The 27,117-nt window shown below is 51.5% G+C and overlaps 1 protein-coding gene across 1 annotated transcript in view; it reads left to right on the top strand.

Moving 5' to 3' along the window:
* Fam20c (FAM20C golgi associated secretory pathway kinase) overlaps nucleotides 1–27,117 on the top strand; it is a 54,879-nt gene that overhangs the window by 8,559 nt on the left and 19,203 nt on the right. Inside the window, exon 3 of the mRNA XM_041649011.1 lies at nucleotides 3,508–3,586. Within this exon, the coding sequence (XP_041504945.1) occupies nucleotides 3,508–3,586 (79 nt within the window). The remainder of the gene's footprint in view (nucleotides 1–3,507; nucleotides 3,587–27,117) is intronic.

Below are 27,117 nucleotides of genomic sequence, written 5' to 3'. Positions count from 1 at the left end.
TGACTGACCCCAAACAGAATCACCAGTCCCCTCGCCTGGATGAGACGACCAAGGTCAAGCCCAGTAGCGGTGATGATTCCCAAGGGCCACCAGTCAATATCTCAGGTGTGGCCCATTTCCTTAGTGCCCAATGGGGACAGCCTAGTACAGAAGCTGGTGGGTGTTCGCATCTGTTGCCCACCTAGACAGACGCGCCTGAGCCTTCGCTGTAACACAAAGCAGTCTGTGTCAGAGAATACCCCCAGCCAGCTTCAGGCAGCTTGCAGGGCTAAGGGTGGGCTGAGTCAGGACAGAGCCTTCCTTTTGCAGTTTGTACCTCAGTCACCTCAGAGATCTGTGTTCTAGAACTCCTGGTTGCCTCCTTGGGAGGAACTGGCCATGTATGGTGTCAGAGCAACAGGGAGGCAGATGGGACCCCCTTAGGAAAAAAACTGACTAGACTGGGAGGGTAGCTCAGTGGGTAGCGTGCTTGACTAGCTTGCTCAAAGCCCTGGCCTGTACCCAGCACTGCATAGACAGCACTGAGGACAGGCGGAGGCGAGAGGGTCACGAGTTCAAGGTCATCCTCAGCCATATAGCCAGTTTTCAGTTACTCAAGAGCCTGATCAAAGCAAGAAAAGCAGGTGGCGGGGGAGGAGCGGAGACAGACCTAGCTGACCAGATTAACACAATATTTTTCTATCTAAAAGCCCGGATTACAAACTTTAAAAAGAACCTGGCCCAGGAAGGAACCATTAAACCCAGGAGTCTCTGTGATTAAGCGAAAATGGGTCGTACATGGAGATTTGATGGTGCCACCAACTTTTTAATCACTTCCTTCTTTTCCGCTCTACCAGAAACGCGGTGGATGTTCCTTGTGCAAATTTAGAAAGCACAGATAAGGAAAAACAGAAAATTAAAATCCCCTGCCAGGATCCCGAGGGAGAGGTGCAGGCTCGTTGCTGGTCTGTGTATCTGGGCTGAAAAACCCATGTGTCCCTGTCTTCAGGGGGAAAATGAGCTTCCTGAAGCATGAATGTTTCATAAGCTGCTTGCTCAATAGTCAGACCGTAAGCACTTTGTTGTGTCACTCAGAAGGAAGGCAGGGTGGTAGTCACACCTGCCCTCACTGCTGTGGTTGCGTCCTGAGTTTGAAAGGAGCATGACGTGTGTGGTGGCCTGAGAAGGACACGATCTTGTACCAGCCACTCTGGTCCTGCAGAGCCCAAAATCAGTCTTAAGTTCCTAGTACAGCCTGTCAAACACAGCCGACAGCCAGGTCCTCTGTGAATACCAGCCGGGGGACTGTCCCCACTGTACAGGTGAGTCCAGGCGAGTCCAGGCCACTGCTGTTCTTTGAGCCTGATCCTCTCCACAGCCTTGTGAAGGAGTATCATGTGACTTTCCACGAGGGATGTGCTTCTATCAACTAGGAGGAGGGGCCCTAGTAATTCTTGCAAGTTTCAGGAACTTCCTAAGCCTTTTAAGTTTCTTTTACTTCCTAAATCTTCTTTTTATGATTTGTTTATTTATTATGTACACAGTGTTGTGCCTGCATGACAGAAGAGGGCACCAGATCTCATTATAGGTGATTGTGAGCCACCATGTGGTTGCTGGGAATTGAACTCATAGCCTCTGGAAGAGCAGCCAGTGCTCTTAACCTCTGAGCCATCTCTCCAACCCTGCTTCCTAAATCTTAATGAGCCTCCCACCAGGAGTAATATTTTATTTGTTTGAGTTTTTTGACACAGGGCCCCATTATGTAGCCTTTGCTGTCCTGGAACTCACTGTGTAAACCAGGCTGGCTTCAAACTCAGAGAGATCCACCTGCCTCTGCCTCAGCCTCCCAAGTGCTGGAAATTAAAGCATGTGTAACCACACCCAGTCAAGAAGAAATGTTTTAATTTGAAGGAAATATCTGCACAATGATAAGTAAGCATCTATGGCCCCGTTTTACAGAAAGGGAAACTGAGGCTGGAAAAGTAAAGATTTCTTCCAGGATATTCAGCCTGGGGAAGCTAAGCAGACTTCAGTGTCTAGATCAGAATGGACCACCATGATCTTTCTTCCACTGAACATTTTTTTTTGAGGCAAGGTCTTACTATGTAACTTTGGTTAGCCTTGAATTCACTATGCAGACCAGACTGGCCTGGAACTCATAGAGATCTACCTGTCTCTGCCTCTGAAGTACTCGGATTAAAGATGTGCACCGCTATACCCAGCTCCACCAAACCTTTACACTTCCTGTTCTGTGGCATACACACACACACACTTGAGCCTCCCCTGACCCTGGTACCGACAGCCACAGTCCTCTGCCAGTCCTGTTATACCTGGAACCCGAATGGCAAGAGCATGTCCCTGACTGTCACACCATCTGTTTTCAGATTCTAGAGAACCCTCTGCAGCCTTTCTGTCCTTTGCCTTCCTCACCACAACCCCCCAGGACCTACGTCTGCTCTTTTGTGACCAACCCTAGGCCTCTCTCCCCCAAGAGTGGCTCTCACAATGACCTCAGGCTGCAGCCTGCCTTGCCTCCTACACTAAGGAGTCTAAAGTTATCTCGCCCTTTGTAACTTCCTATCTACCCACGTGTCCAGTGTAGGCTCTGAGTCCGTTACATCTGTGATGTTATCACTTGCTCTGAGCCTGCCAAGGATACGGGATGCCTCTGTACACACCAGGCAAGCTCCCATGTAGACGGGCTTGGCTACATTGTGCAGTGTGAAGGCCCCTTCGTGTCCTTGTGCCTTGAACAACCTGGGGGTCTTTGCCACAGCTGACCTGGATCAGAAAAACCCCCGTGGCTTTCCTTTCCCCTCGTTCATCAACAAAAGGGAAATCCAAGGTTGGGGGAAGAAAGATTGTCTTGGAAATCCATCAGCTTTCTGATGTGGTGAAGTGCCAGAGCAGTGTGTCTTCTGGAACTTTCTGAAGCTGTCATATCCTTCCATGTCCTAATGATGTAGGAGCTTCTAAAATATAGGTATTTGGGGGTCTTCTCAGAGAGACCACTCAGACCTTCACTAAATCCTAGTAGCTTGCCTGTACCTAGACAAGCAGTGGTGTGTGTGTGTGTGTGTGTGTGTGTGTGTGTGTGTGTGTGTAGATGCAGGTGGGTATTGAGGGTGTGTAAGTAATAGGATGTTTATGTAAGAGTAGGAATGGGGGTATTTGTGGGTATGGAGGTCTTCATGTAGGCATAGGGTGTGTGTAGATGTGAGCATGTGTTTGTGTGAAGGTATGCATGTGTGTGGCTGCACTCCTGGACTGGCATCCCCTGGGCCCTTTGTGGGCTCACACTGTGGAGTTTGCTTAGACCCGACTGCTGTATCAGAAGGGGCTCCAGCTAGCTGGCGTGCATCATTGCTGCAAACCCATCTTCTCAGGCACAATGGGAGCCCCTCACCACTTGAAGAAGATCCGACTGGCTGGTGGCTAGAACCTTTGTCTGATTCTGCTGCCTGGGGGCAGTTGGGGGCCTAAGGCAGCCACTGAGTCACCCTGTTTGTTCTTCCCTCCCTCCTGCAGCCATGAAGTCAGGGGGCACACAGCTGAAGCTCATCATGACCTTCCAGAATTACGGGCAGGCGCTATTCAAACCCATGAAGTAAGTGCCTGACACTAGGGTGGGCATGAGGCGGGGCTGCCGTGTGCAGGCGTAAGGCCGGGCTGGGGAGGCAACATTTTTCTGGGGGTGAAATGTAGTGACTGCTAAGTGAGTAGCCAGGCTGTCTGCACCCTCCTGGTCCCTCTCCAGCCTGATGCCATCATTACACACCTGGGGACGGTTGTCCATCTTGTTCTGTGAGGGTGAATGTTTGCATTTAACAAGGGGCTGGCAATGTGGGCATGTAAGGGACCCCTGGAGGGGAGACTGCATTTTTCTAACAGGCTCAGAGACTGGGGGGACTCCACACAGGGCCGGGGTTGCCATCTAGAGCTCTGCAGGTGGTATGGTCATTTCTCGGCCTGCTGCCCAGTCCAGGTGATCCGTGGGGAGCCTGTGCGTCCTAAAACTCCATCCTGGGGAGATGGCTTCATCAGTAAAGGGTTTGCCACAAGAGCACGAGACCCGAGTTTGATCTGTAGCACCCACGTAAAAAGCCAGGCATGGTATTGCACATCTGTAGTCAATGCTGGGGTGGCAGAGACAGGAGGATGCCTGGCACTCACTGGCCAGTCAGTCTAACTGAATTGATGAGCTCTGGGTTCGGTGATAGACCCTACCTCAAAATATAAGGTGGAGAGCATGCATGTGCACACATACAACTTCATCCTAACACAAAGCAGCACTAGAGTGAGCTCGCTACCCCAGAGGAGGTAGAAATCTCATCACCAGTACCAGAGAGGGAGCATTATGCAGCACGTGACCACCCGGGATACTCGGGAGTTACTAGAGCTTGTATCTCATTGCCACAGACCCTGCTCGGCCCAAGAGTTTGCATTTTGCGGTAGCCAGACTATTGTGTTGCTCTTTATAGCATGGTTTGCAGCCGCAAAGGCTAAGGAGAACATGCAAGTCATGGGAGTGAGGCTGCTGGGTGCAGGACCCCAGGGACCACCCAGCTGTGCTGACTGACCAGATGTCCTCTTTCTGCCCTGATTTTTCTACAAATCCAGCTTCCCCCCACCCCCGTTTAATCCTCAAATTTAAAAAAAAATGCTAAGTACTTCAGAAGCAGGGAAGGCACTTTGCTCTTCCTGTTTGTCCTGTGTCCCCAGGAAGACCCAGCATAGGTTCAGGGGAGAAAAGTGGGCCTCCCTGGCTTCCCAAGAAGGACAGTGAGCCTGTTTATCTGCAGGTCTTCAGGAGCCCAAACCTGAGCACCACCCACTCCCACAGACAAAGGAAAACCTGGTCCTAGGGTTTAAGCCATGAAACAGTGAGCCCTCTGCCACTGCCTATGAGGTGGCATGGCCACGGGTGCCACGTGACCACGTGACTGAGTACACATTTCTTCCCCTCTTTATGCAAATGGTGTTTTCTGTGTCCCGCGAGCATCTGTCCTGTGTAGGGAGTGACATCAGCTTGGCATGAGAAGAGTTGTGGACTGGACACCATCACTCGGGAGTAGTGTATGCAGCCAAGCATTGGATGTCACTGCCCTGTAGGAACAAGCAGAGGGTCTCCAAATAGCCTGTAGTCTGTATGGTTATCCCAGGATGTCCTAGGGGGCCAGATGCCAAGGAGGATATGGCTTCCTATGGTTTCTTAAGGGGGCTTTAGTGGAGACAGAATCTCACTGTATCCCAGACTAGCCTCCAAGTCAGCAATGCTCCTGCCTCAGGCCTCGCAAGGTGCTGACGTTACAGATGTGTGTGAAGGAGACTTGCTCCCTCCCCAATCTCTCCCTTCCTTCTTCCTTCCTCCCTCCTCCCCTCTTCCCGTTTTTGCTCTCTTTCCTTGGGTAAATAGTTTTATGAGCCTAGCCTGGCCTCAGATGTGCTCTGTAGCTGAGGATAATCCTGAACTTCTGATCCTCTTTCTCCACATCCATAGTTCTGGGATTACAGGCATGTGCCACCACACCCCGTATATGCGGTGCTGAGGATGGAAGGAACCCAGGGCGTCGTGCTAAGCAAGCGCTCTACCAACCGAGCCACATTCTCGCGCTATTTTAAGGCCTCTGGTTTTCACAAGGACAGTGCCATGAGAACCTGCCTGCATAAGACTAGGGCCAAGCCAGGTGACAAATAGATCAGGACAGCCTGCTGCTTGCCAAGATCTGGGGACAATAAATGAAAATGACATCTCTCTCCTTTTCAGTCAAGTTCTGTGGGCATGGGCTCCGTGAAGCAGGTGTGTGCTTCCTGTCTGAGAAGTGTGTGTTCAAGCCTGGCAGAAATCTATAGACAAGTCCAGAGCTGTCCAGAAAGGCTCCCCATGGCCCAGAGTTTCAGGACAGCAAACCCTGGGGATCCAGATGGCCTCCTCAGTGGAGATGGGGGTGGTTCTGGATTCTGGCTTGTGTCATGACTCTGAAAGTAGCTAGAGGGGAAGGTATGTCCAGCTGTGGACAGCTGCAACCACAGCCGTTCCCCTGAGCTCGAGTAGCCTGTGTCCCATGAAGAGGGAGGGGAATGGGTCTCTGCACTCAGGGTTTTGGTGTTTGGTTTCATCCCCACAGTAGAGTCTAAAGACAGGCTGTTCATAACTACATACAAACAAGGAACCTGGGGTGCTGAGGGGTGGTATGGGTCCAGAGACCTATAAGGGGCCCCTAACCTGGTGGACACCATCTATCCCTGAGTGGTCACATAAGGGACTGGTGCGGAAGCCCCTTGGGATTCCTACTTCTCCAGTTTATCCAAGGCCTTGGAGAAAGGGCTTTTCAAGGCTGTGATTGGAGGAGGATAAAATAGTGTGGGAGGTACCAGTCAGGTCAGGGTGTTGCTGGGGAAACAGGGTAAGGAAACTAAGGCTCAGAAAGGGAAGGATGTGTCTAAGACTAACCAAAGACAGAATCTGAGGCCAGCCTGAATTTTCTCTTCAAAATGGGCAGGAGGGCAGGGGTTGGGGGTGGGGTCCCAATGCCAGCAGGTGGCACAGTTTGCTGTAAACTTCCCACACTGTCTGTCTGGGTCTTTTACTGTTCCTCCATGGACCAGGTCCAGAAATTTCTGGGCACCTGAGACTCATCGACTCCAGTTATCTGGCCAACAACTGATGACCCTGATGACCTTGGGCAGGGCCCGGGACCTGACACTGCTGCCCGTTTTGTCCTTGCTCCTCTGAGGCTATGGAATGATTACAGTTATGGTTCTTGACAATGGCCTTAAAAAGTCAAAACCCATGATAGGGAATGGGGAGAGAGCTCAGTCAGTAAGGTGCTTGCGGCACAAGTAAGAGAACCCAAGCCGATCTCTAGAAGTCACGTAAAAACACCAGGCGTAGTGGTGCATGCCTGTCATCCCAGCACTGGGGAAGTAGAGACAGGAGGATCTCCAGGACTCGCTGTCATGCAGTGTTAGGAGTACGTATATTAGTAGACACTAAAAGACACATGCCCCACAGGCATGGCAGTTCACCGCTGTGATCCCAGAACTTTGAAAGCTGAAGCAGGAGGATTGCTCTGAGTTTCGAGGCTAGTCTGGAATGTAGAATGAGTCTCTGTGGGAGGAGGGGGAGAAAAGGTAAGGGGAGAGGAGGAAGAGAAGGAAAGGAAGAAAGAAGGGAGGGACAAGGAGGAGGAAAAGGAGGAGGAGGAGGAGGAGGAGGGGGGAGTGAGGGAGGAAAACACACAACCAGGACTGCAGCCCTTGAGCTCTTGGGGAGGGGGCAGGGCTGACTGGCTTTTAAAGCAGCGGTTCTCAGCCTTCCTAATACTCCAACCCTTTAATACAGTTCCTCATGTGGTGGTAACCCCAACTAGAAAACTATTTTCATTGCTGCTTTATAACTGTAATTTTGCTAATGTTATAGATCATAATGTAAATATCTGTGTTCTCTGATAGTCTTAGGCGACCCCTTGTGAAAGGGTCATTCGACTCCCTCCTCCCACCTGAGGCATCATGGCCCACAGTTTGAGAACTCTTGCTTTAAAGTATTTAAGGGTTTTTTTTTATTTTTATTAGTTAAAAAGTGGCTTTCCTGACGCCAGATGCACACCATGCCTTCCAAAACCACTCACTCGAGTGACTGACCAGCACCACGAGCTTTCTGAGTTCTAAGAGGAAACTGTAAAAATCCTGCTGCCTCTCCCCACCCCTGCCCCGGCACCCGACAACCACTAATCTCCCGTCTCGCTGTCTCGCTGTCTCGCTGTGTGGATTTGCTTATTCTGGGTTTTCCCAGGCCGAGGATCTTGTGGTGCGTGGTACTTTCTGTCTGGCCTTCAGTGGTGACGTCCTTTCTAAGTTCATCCAGCTGGAGCGTGTGATAATACTTCCCTCCCTTTTTATTGATGAATGATAGTCCATTGTGTGGATGGACCACACCCTACTTATCCATCCATCTGCTGATGAGAGAGGACTGTTCTCATGGTCTGTAATGAAAAGTGCTGCTTTGAACTGTTGGATGCATGAGTGTATTTTAGGGGGTTCATGTGGAGGTACATGTGTGTTGTGAGAATAATTTCCCTGGAGAGAGGTAAATAGTGGAGATGGTGACTTTTCCGTAGCTTCACAGATGGACCACTCCTCTTCAGTTAACCTCCCCCATCCCATAGACAGTGGTTCTCAACCTGTGGGTCACGACCCCTTTGGGGGTCACATATCCTGCACTTCAGATAATTCATATTGTGACTCATAACAGCAGCCACATTACAGTTATGAAGTAGCAATAAAAATAATTCTATGGCTGCGGGATCTTCACAACATAAAGAACTGTATTAAAGGGCCACAGCATTAGGAAGGTTCAGAGCCACTGCACCTCGCAGGCCCCAACTGTCACATGCAATTAGGGCAGAATTTATAAAATGCATAAGAGGAGCATTTAGATTCTCAGCTGAGGTTGCATGACCTTCCAAACCCACTCCTTCTCCAAGGGAGTATCAGTAGGTCTGCTCATAACGGGCTCTTGCAGCAGGCAGCGCTAATCCAGTGGAAAACGGCATTTGTCTTGCTCAGAGGACCCCATTTTATAATCAATATGGTGCATGTGCATTGGCCAGAGGACGACCTTGGGTGTGGTCTTCAGAAACACCATCAGCCTCCTTTGAGAAAGGTTCTCTCGCTGACCTAGAACTTACTAGGAGGACCGGCCAGAAAACCCAAGAGATCTGCCTGTCTCCATGTCCCCAGCACTGGAATTACCATCATAGGCCACCAAGCCTGACACTTTTACACAGGTTCTAGGCGCCAGACTCAATTCTTCATGCTTACAGAGCAATTGCTTTACCACCTTGGCCATGCCCATGTTTTGGGTCTCTTGGGCACAAACCTTGGAGGGCTACTGGAGCTCTTAACGTTCTCATTTGTTTCCATCTCGTTTCCATGGTAGCTGTGCTGTTTTATCATCCCACCTGCACAGCCCAGGGGGTCTGCTTCCCCAGTCTTTGCCAGCACCTGCTGTCATTTGTCTTTGATGGTAACTGTTCTCCTGAGTGGGAGGTGGGATTTCACATGCATTCCCCAGATGGCCACGGACACCAGAGTCTTCCCACGAGCTTGTTGGCCATCTGTTTGTCTTTGGAGAGGCACCAGGGCAACGCTCCTGCCATCCTTTTGGCTGGTTAATTGTCTCTGCTATCAAAGGGTTAAATGACTCTTATCACATAGATGGTAGTGTATAGGCTATGAGGTTTTAGGGTGTCCATTTTATTCATTTTTATTATTTGTGCTTTTGGTGAACTATTTAAACTTGAATATAATTGTGTGTGTGTCTGTCTGTGTGTGTGTGTGTGTGTGTGTGTGTGTCTGTGTGTGTATGTCAGAGAAACCATGAGGCCTCACTGGGACTCAGTTTATCATCTGGTCACAAAGCTTAGGGTATGCCTACTCCCGATGCTTCTCCAGAGGCTGCTTACAGGAGCAGAGCTCAGCAGGGTGGGGTTAGCTGCAGGCCTCAACAATACAAATATCAAGTTGTTTCTTGGAAAAGAACCTCCCAGGCATGCCCGAGGCTGCCCATGATACAACAGGACCGTCTCATGGCAGAAATACTCATCTAGCAGCGGCTGATACTTCCAGAGCTCTGGGGTTGGGCCTGGCACAGACATGATTCAAGGTCCAAGCTTGTGGGAAAGCCACAGGGCTGTGACCTCTGGACGTGGGTCACTTGGATGCTAAGTAGGGAATGAGGTAATGCCTGTGTGTCTGGCCCTTCACGGCAGCTCTGGTTTGCTGCTTCTGCAGCCAAGCACAGAATGCATGGGAGAAAGAGCACCTGTGGGGCAGGCAGATGCACCGGCAGGCTTCCCTCAGGAGGGTCGGGAGGGTCAGGGCTAGAAGGAAAGACAGCCTTGCAAGAACACTCAGCTGGAAGCAGCCATCAGGGAGGCCATGGTGAGTGTGAAGGTCAAGTAAAGGTCAGATATGTCCAGGCCACAGGAGGAATTGTGTGCACAGTCCAAGAGGTTGGCTGGCACCATCAGGATCAGGTGCCTACAAGGTTTCAGCTGCTCTGTCTGAAGCCCAGGCTTTGGTGCAGGAGGTACTAGACACAGCTGTCCCCAGTGGACTTCAGCTCCTTCCCCTCTGGCTGCTTACCAAGTGCTTGAGGCTGCATGCTGAAGGGGTGTCATGCCCGAAGACATGCGCCACGTATTCCTGCAGGGTCCGGTGGTAAAGTCTGGGGTCTGAGAATAGACTGAACACAGAGGGAGGCTGGGCAGCAGCCTGCTCTGAGGACATTTGTGGCATGGACATTGGCCCGTGACTCAGATCAGTATTTGGGGTGTCCGGGTGCACAGTTCCTGCCTCAGTATGAAATTGGTGAGCTGGGGAGACAGGAAGGAGGCTGTGGGTGGAGAGAGTGGATGAGGAAGAGGGTACCCACAGAGGCTGGGCAGTGTGATGGAGGAGGATGCTTAGGAAACTGTCCTAGTCAGTCTTTGTTGCGGGGATGAAACACTAATGGAAAGCAACTAAGATAGTAAAGTGTTTATTTGGCTTCTAGGTTATAGTTCATCATTGAGGGAGGTCAGGGCAGGAGCTCGAATCAGGAACCTGGAGTCAGGAACTAAACGCAGACGCCATGGTGGAACACTGCTCATTGGCTTCACACCTTGGCTTGCTCAGCTTGCCATTTTATACAGTTCAGGACCACCTGGCCAACGGTGGCACCACCCACAGGGACCTGTACCCTCTCGCATCAATTATTAATGCCTCATAGACAACTCCAAAGGCTGATCTGGCAGAGGCAATTGTTCAGTTAAGGTTCCTCTCCCAAAGTGACTCAAGTTTATGTTGAGTTGGCCAAGACTTGCCAGTACAAGCCCCTCTCTGGGCACAGTGATGGGACATGGGAGCAATTGAAGAAGAGAAAGCCTCTGGCCTTGTGGCTGATGACATTTGGGGACCCACTTGGGACATCCAGGTAGAGGCACATAGCGCCTGGAGCACAGAGAAACACCAAGGTTAAGTCCTAGCCACAAAACTTAGTGTGTGGCCCATCCCTCCAGACTATTCCCTTTGCTTGCACAGCTGGAACATAAAGTCCAGGACCCTCCCCTCCCAAAAGACTCATCTCTAGGGGGAGGTTGCTCCACAAGGCAGGGGGGACAATGACTCCATCTGACATATCACCTGGGCTTGGCCCATTTGATTCCTGGCTGCATTTGCTTTTATTTCCCAAGGGACCGGAAAGAACAAAGCACATTGCTGAGGGGCTCTCAGGAAGCATCCACCTTGAGTGAGTCAGGGGTGGCTTGTGGAGGCTGATCCAAGCCTGGGAAGCACCCCAGCCTCTGGCCAGTGTGACAACATAGTCTACGGACTACCTGGTTCCCAACTAGCAAACTGAGTACTTGTAGATCACTTGAAAGCCTGTGGTTGCGTGATGGTGTAATTGGGTGGTTTTGTACCTCTAGGCAACTGTGCGATTGGATGGGCTATGGCTGTGTGTGCGTCTGTGCCTGGGTGGTTTGTACGGCTGTGGGCAGCTGGGTGGCTGTGGCTAGCTAGGCTGCTGTGTGTATATGTCACCTCTCGAGCATACAACACATTCTTTGACCTCCCCAGATATCGCGTGTGTATTATTTGTGATGGGCTCTCCTTAATAGTGGAAGAACAAGGCTTTAACAAGGCTTGAGTAGGTGAAAGTAAACAAGGAACAGACCACAGACCAGGGATGAGGCTTAGGTGCCAGGCCCTTGGGGCACTACTGCTTGTAGGAAAAGCTGCCTGAGCCTGGATCCAGACATTGTCTGGTAAAGGAGCATACCAACTCCAGCCCACGCTGGCCTGGGACCTGTTCTGTATCTCAGGTTGACCTTGAACTTGCAGCGATCCTCCTGCTTCAGCCTCCTGAGTGCTAAAGTTGTAGGTATATGCGACCATGTCCAGTCCCTCTGGGGCTTTTTCCAGTGTTGTACAGTATACTGGTGACCTCAGTGGTCTACACTGGGCCCAGCAGTGTGTCCCTTTGACACCATAATGTGGCTCTCTGTCTCAGTGAGATCACAGTGGGGACCTCATACCCTAGACTGAGTCTAGGTAGTCCTCGTGGCAGACTGAAGATTGAGGGTGGCATCCCATGCTTTCTATACGGATCATGTCCTTGACCTGGCTCAGCCCCAGCCTAGTTAGGAAGTGGGAAACGGCAGCTGACAGTCTGGAGTCCTACAGCTTAGGCTGGTCCAACCTAAACCCAGATGGGCGAAAGGCATGACTTGCTCAGAAACCTCTGAGGTCCTTAAGGGGCCCAGCTGAGACAGACAGTGAGAGTCCCATCCTGACAGGGCAGGCACAGAGCACCTGCCTTTAGACACGGTCGGGGGAAGATGGATGTGGTACTAGGGGCTCCGTCTCTCTGTGTGTTTCTTTTCCTGGTGACAGGAAGCCTGGTCACCAGTAAGGAGGAGTTGGGGAGGAGCTCGCAGAAGGTGGAGAAGGAAGGTTGGGATGGAAGGAGACGTTGTCCATGTCACAGATGCATGATGCTGATGCTTGGGTTTGGCCCACAGCGTGGTGTATAAGCGAAGAGATGGGATTAGCACACCGGAGACTGGGCTGGAGCGGTGACTCCACAATTAAGAGAACTGGTTGCTCTTGTCCAGGACTCAGCACCCACATGGTGGATCACAACCATCTGTGACTCCGGTCCCAAGGGCTCTGATCCCCTCTTCTGACCTCCTTGGGCATCAGGCACAGACATGGTGCACTTAAGTACATGCAAGCCAAACATTCACACACATAAAATAATGACATAGATCTGGGGAAAAGAGGAGTAGCTGAGACAGGAGAAATGTCTCAGGCAGAGAACTATGCCTTGGGTCAAATTCACTCTGAGAAGGGCAGGACCATGTGGTCAAGGATGTTTAGTGCTAAGAAGGACAAAAAATACTGGGAGGGAGGGAAGGAGGGAGGGAGGGAAGTTTCAGACACTGAGCCACCCAGGTAGGAGGCCTTGGTGTGATCCTGGATTGAGGAGGGAACCTCAAAGAAGTTCTACAGTTGGGAAGGGGTGTAGCATGTTCCTGGGGTGAGTAGGGGATCTCAGTGTTTTCCTGGGGTGAGCAGGGAACCTCAGTGTGTTCCTGGGGTGAGCAGAGGACCTCAGCGTGGTCCTGGGGTGAGCAGGGAACCTCAGCGTGTTCCTGCGTTGAGCAGGGGACCTCAGTGTTTTCCTGGGGTATGCAGAGAATCTCAGCTTGTTCCTGGGGGAGCATGACAACTCAGCATGTTCCTGGGGTGAGCAGGGGACCTCAGTGTATTCCTGGGGTGAGCACAACAACTCAGCGTGTTTCTGGGGTGATCAGAGCACCTCAGCGTGTTCCTGGGGTGAGCAAGGGACCTCAGTGTGTTCCTGGGGTGATCAGAGCACCTCAGCATGTTCCTGGGGTGAGCATGACAACTCAGTGTGTTCCTGGGATGAGCAGAGCACCTTAGCATGGTCCTGGGGTGAGCAGGGGGACCTCGGCATGTTCCTGGGTGAGCAGGGGACCTCAACATGCTCCTGGGGTAGGCCGGGGACCTCAGTGAGTACTGTCTGGCAGACTAACCAGAACTTCATATAGGGATGACCGTGGCCAGACTTAGGGACACTCATGTTTGAAGCCCAGCAAGCAGAGTTAGAGATTTCCAAGGATCTCCTGGCCTACTAGTGAACAAGGCATGCTTTCGTTGCTCTGTGCCTTGACCAGGCCCCAAAAACAAACAGATTGCCCAATCCTGGTCACTGGTGTGGAGCCAGCAGAGGCCTAGGCCTGACCAGAAGTAGACAAGGACTCTTTTGTATCTCCCGTCCGCTCATACTGGCCTCCCAGCCTGTGCGCGTCCTTGACTGTGCTGTGGCCTGGCCTTCTGGCTTTCTGAGGCTTGCATGTGCGTCTCAGTGGGGATTCCAGGTCAGAACCTTAGACCTTCACTCATTCATCCAGGGGCCTCCTGGACCCCTTCATATCGTCTGGGCTGCTCTGTGACTCCCCACGCCGACCTCAAGGAATTTGTCTGAAAGGTGCCCTTTCTAAAGCTGAATGACAGAGTCCAGGGGGAAGGCCCATTCGCTGTTCCATACGGCCCCAGCCCTCGCCTGACGTGCACACTGGGCTTTCCCTCTGAGTGTCTGCTGAGGCACCATGAGGAAGACACATTTTACTGCCCTGTGAGACAGTCCACACCGAAGAGTGAAGGGGCGCTTCAGAGCAAAGTAGATTCTTCTGTGAGTGGAGCACACCAGGCAGAGGAACATAGAACGTGGTACTGGAGGGCCTAGAGACTGGCAGGGCGACCCCACCACCAGCTCTGCACACAGTATGTACAAAGCCTCTCATGAGCAGGCAGATTCTGAGGAGAGCACCTCAAAACAGGGCTAGAGGTAGAGATTGGCCACAGACAGAACGAGTGACTGCACAGGAGACTTTCACGGTGCCTGAATGGCATCGGGTGGGAACATGGGCCATGACACGCTTCTCCGATACTGCCGGGGCCACACTAGCCAGCAGGAGCAGGGGATGGCATCAGAGGCAAAGCTGCAGACACGGGGCCAAGAGCTGGGACCAGGTGGGCAGTTCTGTGACCCTGCAGGAGAAATTAGATACCGGAGGCCCTGAAGTAGCAAGGATATAAGCATCGAGAACAGTGGGCAGCGTAGGAATGGGAACAGTCCTGGAGGTCACTCAAAGACTTGAGAGCCAGAGGGATGTAAGCCAGTCTGCGTTTGTGCTATGAGTCTGCTGGTGAGAGAGTCCCTCAGCTGAACACGGGCAGTTGGCGGGGTGGGAGGGTTCATGAAAGGATCCCATGAGCGATGGGATGGGCCCTACCAGGGCACTGGCATGAGGATGGAGGGAACCAGGGTTCACAGCAGCCCGGCACCTCTGGACATCTTCACCTCTGATTCCTCAAGCTTCTCACTGAGGCCTGTGGTCTGATTTCCCAGGCTGGTGGGAAAAATTCTGCACCCCCAAGGGCTTGGGTGGTGGAAAAGAGGTTACCACTGGGGTTTGCTGAGGGCTTAGAGATCTAAGGTCTGAGCAAGGCAGAGGTGAGAGGCCCAGTGGATCTGAATGAGACATGAGGATACCTGTGTGAGGGTACACAGCATGTGGGGAACATGCATGCATGGGTTTGTACATGCTGGATCAGAGTGTACAGCTGTGTGTACATATAGACACATGTGTGCTTCTGTATATGAGTATGTATTCCATGCATGTTCAAGTGTTTGCATATTTCATGCACATGTTCTTGTATGAGTAAATTGCACATGTGTGGATATGTATTATATGTGTTTTCTTATATGGGGTATGCTATATACATATGTTATGTATATATACTCATGTGCATATTACATATATGTGCTTCTCTGTGTGGGTATGTGTTGTATGTGCTCATGTTTATTATATGTGTGTGCTTGTGTGTATAGGTGTTTATTTTGTATTCTTCTGCATGTGGGTGTATTTACATTTTTCCTGTCTGATACATGTGTGTTTGTGCATGTTGCATATGCATACTTGTGTGTGAACATGTGCACATTCATCTGGGTTAGAGCCGAAGTGGTAACTATAGCCTGACAGCTTGGACCTGGGCTTGTGAGGCAGATGCTGGGGGGGGCGGGGTGGACTTGTCCTTGCAGTGACTTTGCAGAGAAAGCTGTTGGAGCACTCTCTGTGGAGCACTCCGTGTGACCTTCCTGCCTTGTATAGTGTTACACGGGCTCAGGTGTAGACAAGTGGGTCATTTCCAGATCTGGGGATTATGTCTGTAGTCATAAGAACATGATCTGTATTAATTTGAAAAACTAGCGAGCAGTAGCCCTGACAGAGCCAGTCTAGAGAGAAATCCAGGAAGCGGATGATCTGGGACACAGCAGGGGTGCCGGGGGCCTCAGAGGCCTGTGCATGGCCCCCGACAGGGAACCTGTCTTCAGCTAAGCATGAGCTCAGCTCCTAGCCTGCCGCCTCTCAAAGCTGCTAGCTGCTGAGGTCTATTGTCAACAGAACAAGCAAAGCTAATGAGGTCCAGGCATGTGCCATAGATGATCTTTGTGAAAGGCAGGGGTGGAGCTGACCAATCAGAGTGCCACGTGGGACCACTGGAAAAGAGTCTCCCTTGCCATCCCTGCTTTGTTCAGCCAGCCAGAACCTTGTGGCCTTTCTCCTGTCTAAGGGTCCCCACGTTCAATTGTGCAGGGCACAGCTACCACCTCTATCCCCCTTGAGCCTCTGGAAAAGATCGGCTAGGAACTAACCCATGCTGACTTCAGTTCAGTGAAGAGGTCTCAGCCAGTCTCACAAGAACCACCATGTTCCCATGCATTCACAGACAAGGACCCTGAGCACAGGAAGGAAATGCTCTCTGATGTGTCTGCAGAGCTGGGACTCACAGTCTGTCTGGTCGGCACAGTTCTTCCAGCTGTTCCTGTCACTCTTTCTTCTTTTCCTTTTTTGAGACAAGTCTCATGTCAAGCTGCCTTCAAACTCACTATGTAGCTGAGGATGGCCCTGAACCTGTGATCTGCTGCCTTGACGTCTTAAGGCGGTATGTGCCACCACTCTTCTGGGCTTTTGTGTTTGTTTGTTTGTTTGGCTGGTTGGTTTGACTTGGCTTGGTTTTGATACTAGGGATTGAACCCAGGGCCTTGTGTGTGACAGGCAGGTACCCTATTGACTGAGCCACATCTCCAGCCATGTTCCCATGTTAATGCCTGAGATATGGTCCTCTAGCTTCTAAGGCCCCACTAACTCCCTCCCCCAGCACCCAAAGGTTCCCAAATGGTCAGAACAGTGTTGCCTGAGGCTGACCTCAGCAGTTAGCTGACTCCTGTTCTCACTCAACAGCTGGCAGGCCATTTGCTTCATGCCACAAAAAGGAATCATTAACAAATTGCATAGCAGTGCTAGGAAACGGGCAGGGACAAGAATGAATTACAGAACCCAAGGAAGTCAGCTCAGGGCAAGCCACAGGCTGCACCTGCTGGGCCCTTATACCCTTGGTGACCTCCTAGGGACCTCTCTCCAGAGGCTCCAGGGAAAGAGACTCCTTGCCCTCCGACACACACTTTTGAAAAACCCAGCAAGTCACTTTCTCCAGAGTGTTCCTATCTGCCACACAGAAAGTGTCATCAGTCTCTTTTCTGTGGCTATGAGCGTCACTAGGGAACCCACAGTGTCGAGGTGGGGGCAGAAGATTAAAAGGAGGGTAGGAAATACCATCTTCATTTTCCTCGTTCCATTCCAGGGAAAGAAAATGAAAGTCAGGGGGGTTTCCGTTCCAAAGCAGTCTGATTAGATCGGCTTGTTTTGGGGCTTCTGTTTTGCTGTGTTGTGTTTAACAGCCCCCAAAGGAAATTCTAGATTTAAGACCTTCCTTAAGCCCGAGAACGGTCTGAGACGTGAGCTCCTGGCTCTAGGCTCGGCTTGTTTCCCATATTGATATTTTCTAAGCATCGAGGGCTCCTTGGAGGGGAAACAAGATGATAGCAGCAACTTGTGCTAAATATTTAATCCCCAGCTTCATCGTTACTGGCATCTCGCTTTTTTTTTTTTTTTAACATCACCTTTAAATAAATCGACGGAGGTACACAGGAGAGGGGTCTGTGTTCCAGGAGCCGGGAGAGCACCATCTCATTCTGCTTTGCTCCCCTCCGAGCTGAGTTGCTGACAGTTTCAAAATTATGAGTGAGAGACCTCTTACCTCAGACAAGTTTGCGCTATGCCATTTTATTTTATTCTGTTTATTTGGGGTATGCAAGCGCGCGTGTGTGTATGTTCACAGAGGTGTGTGCCGGTCCCCGTACACGCGCATGTGCACATAGAATGGAGACCAGAGGTAGGTATAGATCTCTACTTCATATATTGAGGCAGTTGAACCCAGAGTTTGAAGAGTTGGTTAGTGAAGAATGGCAGCTTATAGCTGGGGTTCTCTACCTCAGTCTCCTGAGGTTGGGATCACAATGGGTCACCATACCCTGTTCATATTTCCATGCATGCAGGGGATTTGAATTCGGGTCCTTACACTTGCACAGCAAACCTTTCCCCAACCAGTAAGCCTGTCCCCAACCCTGATTCTATTGTTTTGAGAGAATGTTTATGTGTATGCACACATTTGTGCATGAGTGCTCATGTATATAAAGGCCAGAGGTCAATTCTCTATCACTGTCCACATTATTTTGGAGATGGGGTCTCTCACCGAGTCTGGATCTCGCCATCCTGCTAGGCTGGCAGTCAGCGAGCCCCAAGCATCCTTCTGTCTTCACCTCCCTAGTGCTAGGATTACAAGTGCATGTAACCATACTGGATTTTTTTTTAACTTGGGTGCTGGGGATTTGAACTCAGGTCCTTGGACTTGTGCAGCAGCACTTTACCTTGTTGAGTTATCTCTCCAGCTCTCCCCTGTGTTTTTCCCACCTTGTCTGCCCCTTTGCGGTCATCTTTGCATGGCTTCAAATTTTTCCAGGTCACAAACCTTTGAATCATTATTGATTTTCATTGAGGCTCTAGCTCTTTCTTAGCCATCAAAGAGGCCAGTAGTTCTTACCTCCTACACCCCACTGTGCAGAGCTGGCTGTGCAGGGAATTTGAAGACTCTGATTATCTGAATACCAGCCTTTTCCCCATTTGGTTGTGAAGCTCTGGCTGGACAAACAGGCTGTTGGAGCCAGAGGAGAAGAGAGTCACCAGGCAACAGAGGAGTGGGAGGGAGACCTTCTGCCCTTTGTGTTCCTTGTGAACCCCAAAACAAGGAAGGTTACCAAACAAACAAATAAATCACCCAGGCCTAGTGGCACAGGCCTGTCATCTGAACTACTTGAGTGACTTAGATAGGAGGATTGTGAGTTCAAGGTCAACCTGGGCAACTACGTGAGACCTGACCTTAAAATTTTAAAGTAAAAAGAAGACTAAGGGTGTGGTTCAGTGGTAGAGCACCTGCCTAGAATCCCCCAGTGAGGGGCTGGGGTGTGGCTCAGTGGTAGAGCACCTGCCTAGAATCCCCCAGTGAGGGGCTGGGGTGTGGCTCAGTTTAGGGCCCCTGCCTAGAATCCCCCAGTGAGGGGCTGGGGTGTGGCTCAGTGGTACCTGCCTAGAATCCCCCAATGAGGCATGGGGTGTGTTCTAGTGGTAGAGCACCTGCCTAGAATCCCCCAATGAGGCATGGGGTGTGTTCTAGTGGTAGAGCACCTGCCTAGCATGTAAGCCCTGGGTGTAATCCCTAGCCCCACAATAGAACAGTCAACACAAAGAAGCAGGACAGGGGTGTCATGGTAGCTCTGGGTCTCTGGGCTCTGGAGAACAGATTCTCCATAGAGACCCAGGAATCTTCCGGTTTGCAGAGTCCTTGGGAGCCTGCATTGTGACAATTTTGAGGACTATAAGCTCAGGTCCCACTGCTGATTTAGACACCCCTAAGCTGTTTAGGAGACTGGGCTCAAGACAGTCATGATTCAGTGGGGCATGGAGTCTGGCCTAATTACAAACCTGTAGGCGAGGGAGGGCAATAGGTGTCATCTGAGGGCTGTTGACCTTACAGAGTTGTGGTGTAATGCCACCCCAGGGAGAATCAAAGACACCATCTGGCCATTTTTTGAGCAGCTTCTTTGGGTTGTCAGCCTTACTGTCCCCGACTGTATCCGTTTTCCTCCATAGTGGTAGCCCTGTAAACAGGCACCACTCGGCATTAGAACTGTTGACGTGTGCTAGCATGTGATGGTCTCTGTGTGTTTATAAAGCCAACCATGCTGGCCAAGCCCCTGCTTGAAGGTACCACACCCGGGAAAGCTCACCTCTCTCGGCCTTGGACCTTCACTGGAGATTGAGAGGCCTTAGGGTACTCAAGTCGTCTGGACAAGAAGCAATGCAGGCACATAGACAGGCTTCCCATGACCTTCAAGGATCCTCCAGAGGCAGCCAGCAGCAATTATCCTACCAAAGAGACCCTCCTCCCCACCTCCAGACACACAGGGAACTGGTTCGTTTCAAAGGTGGAGCACACAGAGTCACATCTCCCCTCACTGTGAGGGCTTTGCTTTTCTGGGGACACTGGGTCCATGTTCCTGCCAGTGTACAAATAGCTGTGACACATCGCTGCCACCACCCACCCACCCAGTCCTCTGGGGCTCCCTGCCGCTGGCTCTCACCCACAGCCAGTAGAAAGACCAGGAAAGAGCAGGGCCCATGGGTCCCACTCCTGTCTGCAGACGGGGGGCGGGGGGAACTGATGCATAAACACAGTGCCTGAGGCTTTAAACAAGACCAGTAGACAATGGCACCCACGGGTCTGAAATAGGAAAGGCCACATTTAGCACGAAGCATCTCTGAACACTCCAGGACTGAAGGTCAACCTGATCTTCTGCCAGAGAGAAGCCCCCTCACCTTCCAGAACATTCACTTGCAGAAAGCCTGGTATTAAATAGCTTAATATATCTCCCTAATGACAAGGGGGCTGTTTTCTGCTGTGTGAGTGACGGGAAGATTACTGGAGGCAGAAGGGCTGGTTTCTGCCTCCACGCCTTCATTTGGTGAGTCAGGGACCCACTGTGCACTTAGCAGGAAAGGAAGAATCTTATCTTCTTTGAGGTTTTGTGTCCTTGACATCAGCCATGGGATAGGGAATGCCTCAAGACATCAGCTCCTAATCCCTGGAACCTATAAATGCCCTCTTATCTTTTTATTCGTGTGCGTGTGTGTGTGTGTGTGTGTGTGTGTGTGTGTAGACCCCAGGAGCCATCCTCGTCTTTTGAAATAGAATTTCTTCACTGACCTGGGACTAACCAATTAACCTAGAGTCGTTTTCACATGGGTTGTGTGGGAATTGAACTCAGGTCCCTGTACCCTGAAGGTAAGCACTTTCTCTTCTAATGCATCTAGCCAGCCAGCCGCAGCCCCGCGTCCTTATTCTGCAGTAGAGACTTTGAAGAGGTGCATTAAGTAGGAGTTTGAGGATGGGGTGAGTGCCTGGATTTTATAGCGCTCCTCTTAGAATTACATGTTTTTGTGCATGGGAGCTGAAAGGGAAGATGAGGTGCTGGACCACAGAAGAGAAACCCTGTGAAGACAGAGGCAGGGATGGAGTGATGAAGCCTTGAGCCAAGGGATGTCTGACACCTCTGGAGGGAGCTGCCCTGCCCAGCCTTGATTCTGGACTTGATCCTCCATTACCCAGACAGGATAAGGCCCTTTTAGTTTAAGTCAACAGCAAGTACCCTCACAACCTTCCTAATAATGCAACCCTAGTGTTGTGGTGACCCCCAACCATAAAATTATTTTCGTGGCTGCTTCATAACTACAGTTTTTCTACTACTATGAATTGTAATGTAAGTATCTGTGTTTTCCGATGGTCTGAGGTGACCCCTGTGAAAAAGTCATTCGACCCCCAAGGGGTTGCAACCCACAGGTTGAGGACCACTGATCTAGATGGTCAGGCTCACCCAGGACGCCTCGGGTGGATGGAGGTCAGTGACTATGCAGACAGCCTCTCTTAGGCTTTCCAGCCTCCCAGCTGGTGTCCTCTGGCACCTTCACTGAGTTCCAGATCTCTGAGTTCCATCTTCTGGCATCTTCTGTGAGTTCCATCCATGGAATGGGCTTCTGACAACACTGTTCCCAGACCTGTGAAGAGCAAATGAGACAGCACACTTGGTGCCCCGAAGACAGAGCCCAACACCTAAAAGGTTCTCTGGGGGTATTCACAGCTCTCACCAGCAAGCTGATTGCCACGTGTATTGGACTGGAGTGACTGGAGAGGTTCATAGAAGCTTGCTGGCACTGCAGCCAGGCGGGAGCAGCCTGTTCCCAGCTGGTTCTCTGACTGCTAGCCAGGCATCAGTGCTGCCTGCGTTGGCCCCAGAAAGGGTGTGGGCAGTCAGCCCCAGGCCCAGATCTGAGCTGTAACCAGTACAACTTTGTGGCCCAGTGCCAGGACTTGGGGTGTCAGCCTGTTCTTCTACAAAATTTGGCTTCACATCTTCGGAGCCTGGGGCAAGTTATTTCCCAACTCTGCCTTGATTTCCTTAGCTATACCACAAGGAAAATGATACCAAGTTCCCAACTAGTGTGTGCTGAGCTCCTCCTCCCCTGGAAGAAGCTGTGTGCTCAGATCCTGGGAGATTCCGATGTGGACACCATGGCGGGATCGTTATTCAACGCTTGACTGTGTTTTCGTTAGAGCTCAGAGAAGTTGTTCTAAAGGAATCTTAGGTGTTTTCAGCCCCAGGGACAAGGGAAAGAGGATGTGGAATGTTGTAGGCACCTTGGTGCCTGCGTTTCTCGTGGCCTATGGGGACCAGTTGGAGCTGTATGATGCTGCTTCAGCATCCCTGTGGTAGAAGGCCTGTTCAGGCACTTGGCTTGGGGTTTCCTGGGTTCCCTCTCTCCTTGCCCAAGGTGATTTTAGTGCAGAGTACCCTGCTTGAAGCCACCACCACGGAGCCTAGCTCATGACCCTCCTCTCCAGCCCCATCTGGTGGCTTCAGAAGCCAGCTCTGCAACTTCCTGCAGCTGATGCCTCAGGATGAAGGCCAGGTGTAGCCATCTGGAGCTGATTTTGATCTTGGAGGCCAAGATGGGGGCTGTCACCATGACTAACAGATCCTTGTTAGGGGAAGTGTGCCCACTGGCCACCTAGTCCTTGAGTCTAGGTCTTGGCTACAGGTGGGGCTGGCTCTAGGCTGCTGAGGGGAGGGGCTGTCCCAATGCCCTGTGTCTCCTCCAACACCTCGCTGGTACCCCACATAGTGTTTACCTTGTGTGCACTTGAATGAGTAACCTCATAGACCGAAAGGCAAGTCTTCGAGAGTCTCTTACAGGCCCTTCCTACTCTGACCTGTTGGTCCAGAGCCCATAGGAGGACATGGAGGGGACAGGACAGCCCAGCTCCCTTACCACTGTGAGGCTGTGGCACCCGACCATGCTGCCAGGGCACAGAGACCATGAGCCATGGACCTTGTCTTGAAGCCTCCTCAGGCACACTGCCAGTGCCCACTGCAGTCCACTGGAAAAGTTTCACGGTCCACTCACATCTCAGAGGTTCCCGGAAGGTTAAAATAAGGGCAGTATCACAAGACCTCAGCGCAAGCTGCGAACATCCGTGCTCATAAGCACACAGTCCCCCAACTCCAGCTTTTTATAAAGAAAGGGTGTGACACTCTGCTATAACGTCATCCACAGTCCTGGGGACGCATTGTGGGTTGTGATGACCACACACAAACTCCCTCCCCAGATGAGTCTTAGTAGAGAATTATTTCATATATACATCAGGTAACTCTTCGGGGGAAGTAGATTTTACTTACTCTGTAGCCCCACCTGACCTGAACTCTCCCTTCATAGGCCGGGAACTTATGACCACTCTTTCCCTCTGCCTCCTGAGTACTGGGTTACAGGGTGCACCACCATGTATGGCTGGCTGCTAATTTATTTACACTTTTTCCTATGAACTTAAAACCTTGCTTATCCCCCCTACTCCCACCCTCAGAAAGTACAGTCAAGCTGCTCATGCTAAGCCTGTTGGGCGAGCATATTTCCCACTTGCTGAGATAGCTGTGTTGCTCCGGCTGGTGGCAGCTTGCCCAGCCCACAGTGAGGCCATCTGGGTGGGCCTAACCTACAGGGAGCTATTGGTGGCCAACCTGGGCCCTGGGTTCGCAGCTTACTCCTGTTCCTGTAAACACACATCCGCATAGCCCTATCCCTCCCCTGGTCCAGGCAGTTCCTTGTTCTGGGTACCTAGCCAACGGAGTGTGTGATAACATCTTCCCCTCCTGGAAGGGAAGGCCAACCCTTGCACCTGCCCGCCATACCTGAGTGCTCCTGGGACTCATGCAACTGCGTTCACCAAATGTGTCCTCTGCTCGAAGGAACAGCGGGTCTAGTACTTTTCCAAAGCACCAGCCTGAAGTTGGCCAGAGGCAGATCTTCTGTCTCTGCTGAGCAAAGGCAGCCAGGGTCTGCCAGTCAGAGGTGAGAGTGGCCAGGGGTGCTAGGCAGCAGGCCTCTGAAGGGGCATCCAGGTCTCATAGCAACACTGACTGTAGTGGCTCCAGAGATGTCTCTGTATGTCACTGTTCAGTGGCCTGGGCCTTGTCCCTGACAGCATTTTGGCTCTGAAGCCTGACTGCCCACTGGGAATTCTGCTAGGTGCCAGGCAGATGGTGGTGCTCTGGGCACTTTTCAAGGACCCAAGGAAGGTCCTCAGTTGCCACCTTGATCTTGGTGCAGACCCGATACAGTAGCCCCACAGGGATCCACCTTGTCAGCATCTTCCCAAAGGCCCAGCTCCTCCCATTCTTGCCTCTTCTGAGCCTACATCTCCTAGAAAACCATCCTACTGACCTCCAGAACCTGAGGTAGTCTCCAGACCAGTCACCGCTTTGAAGGTCACAGCCTCAGAAGGTGGGAAAGAGTTACCAGGAACAGCTTGATGCAGAAGAGGCCAGAGCCTGCATGGTGTCTGTGGTGGGTTCCAGAAGCTTCCAGAGGTTCTAGGCTAGAGCTGGCCTTGGACAACAGAGAGGAGTAGAGTCTGGAGGCTTCTAGGCCCAAGTATAACCTCATCGAGTAGAGTCTGGAGGCTTCTAGGCCCAAGTATAACCTCATCATAGCAGATCCCAGTGTACGTGGCCTTGCTTCCCACAGGCCAGGGTCTGTTTGCTGTGTTTCAGGTCAGCAGAGCACATGGTAGCTGGCATAAGTTACCATAACGACAGGATTATATTGGTTTTTTTCTTTTGTTTGTTTATTTCGAGACAGGGTCACCTTAAGTTGCCTAGGCTGATTTTGAACTCACTCTACAGACAATAATCTTTGAATGTGTGATTCATCCCCTCCCCTGCCCCCGCCTCAGCTTCCCCAGTTCTGGAATAAGAGACATGGGCCACTCCAAATAGGAATGACAGGACCGCCACCAGCCTCCAGGACAACACTGCAGAGCCGAGGCAGGGTCTCTGTGTCTGAGGGACCTGTTGTGGGGGCAACTGGAGTCAACCTGTTGTGTGGCAGCCCCAGAGTTGTCTCTTGGAGAACAAGAGGGCAAGAGGACAGGCTCTGTGTCCTGGCCCATTTTGGTTCCCTCACATGCATGCTTATCAGGCGCTTCCTGTAATTTGCATGAAGTATCTAAGTCTTGGGTCTTCTTCTGCCTGGTACGGTGGCTCCAAAATGCCAGTGAACCAGTGGCCCCTAGACTCTGGTAGAGAGTTGGGGATGGCAATGTCTCTAACCCTGAATACAGCCCTGAACCCATAAGAACCCTGTCCACCAGGAGCTTATTGTAGACTCTGCTATTGGGAGATTACGGGCATCCTTGGGAGAGCTGAGTACAGGCAAGTCAGTGTTAATTATGGATGATAAGGGGGCCAGCCTACGGGAGCCGGACCCTCTGTGGGATGCCCTTGGCAGTGGCCCTGACTTTGGTTGCATGAAATCATAGAAACTCGCGAAAATGCAGCTTCCTGGGGCCAGCACTAGGACTCTGGCCCAGCAGATCAGAAGAGGTGTGTGGGGCCCCTCGTTTGTAACAGACTCCTCCACACACATACTCAAGGGCAGAATGGCTGCTGGTAGAGACACTGATTCCTAAGTGTGGAGGCCATCCATAACCACAGTCATGTCACCAGATTCTGAGAGATCCAGGGTGACCAGCAGCCCACATGGACCCCGTACTTGGCCCTCCAGTGGAATGCAGTGAGAGCCAGGGGATGGCTGGTGTCCTGGGGAAAGGAGCCTGGCTTGGGTCATTTGGGGGACATCTGAGGACCCTTCGTCCCTTTATCTCACCTCTACCTGTAGACCATTCTGGGCTCTTCTTGTACTCTCTGTTATTGTACAGAAAGGGAAACAGAGGCCTGAGGGGCAAGCACTGTTCCTGCCCCTCCTCAGGGGCAAGGTTCCACAGGGCAGCATTTGAAGAGAGAACAGAATGCCAGGAGTCCCAGGTCAGAATGGACGTAGAGCGCCCAAGAGGCATTTAGAACAAGCGAGGCACTCCTCCGCATGGAACACACTTGTTGTCATTTCTATGAACCCTTGGGTTATTCCAGGAAAGAAGGTACCCAGGAGCCAGGGACACCTGTGGGTTGTGAAGTATATGGAGGTTGGTTGCTGAGGGTCCGGGACATCAGCCAGCTTCTGGGGAGGGGAGAAGGTGAGTTTCTGAACCTGGGGATGCGGAACCAGGAATCAGATCATGCCAGGCACCCTTCCAGGAAGCCACAGGGCTCTAAGCCACTTGGACCTGAGAAATGTCACCTCCTCAAAGGAGCAAGCGGGGTAGGGGAAGCCAGAGAGGGGAGAGGCTTGGATTGTGGACAGGATGGCTGGTCCGCTGCCTGGTGGTCCCCAGTCAGTGAGTGGAGGTGACCGCAGGGTGATGATCAGCTGCCTTCTTGTTCTTTGTCCTCACACAGCAGTTCCGAGGCAAGCTTTTGGCTGTACTCAGGGTCCTGAGGAGGGAACACCGTCATCCCTGTGCTTCTCCCAGGGCCTGGCTAACAATGCCTTCCAGTGTCACCCTGCCAAGTGCTCTGGGGAGGGAGCCCCCACTCTGTTTCTGCCCCCTCGGCATAGGCCATACAGAGGAGACAGCCAAGTCAAGCTTCCCAGAAAGGAAAGAGGGCACAGCACAGGCAAAGGCCAGCTGTGGGGGTCTTGGCTGTCCTCCTGGGATACTCAGGAGGTGGCAGGGAAGAGAGCTTATGTCAGCAAAAGTGGCCATACAGGTTTGGTGGTTTGTTTTCCTTTTTTTTTTTTTTTTAACTTAAGTCAGGAACTCAAGTAGCCCAGGATGACCTTGAACTTCTGTCCCTCCAGCTTCTACTTCCCAAGTACTAGGTTATATGTGTGCACCACCATGCCTGGTTTATGTGGCACTAGAAGAAAACCCAGGACTCCCAACTGAGACACATCCTCAGCCCCCTATAGGCTGTATTTTAATGACAGGATCCATGCATTCCAGGAGGAAAGTTGCTGATGTGTCTGTGTCCTGTCCCCCATCATCGATATCCCCACTTCTTTGAGGTTCTTCAGATGGGTGGGGGTAATCAAGCTGGCTTTTCAAGGCTCCCCTTCACAGCTGGACCTGGAAAGCATCAGAGCTTGTTTAACCCCT

This window comes from Microtus oregoni, unplaced genomic scaffold (genome assembly GCF_018167655.1).
Source record: "Microtus oregoni isolate MIOR12 unplaced genomic scaffold, Mior012 000003F_ref0000135, whole genome shotgun sequence".
Classification (NCBI taxonomy): domain Eukaryota; kingdom Metazoa; phylum Chordata; class Mammalia; order Rodentia; family Cricetidae; genus Microtus; species Microtus oregoni.
This window is presented reverse-complemented; position numbering and strand designations above follow the sequence as displayed.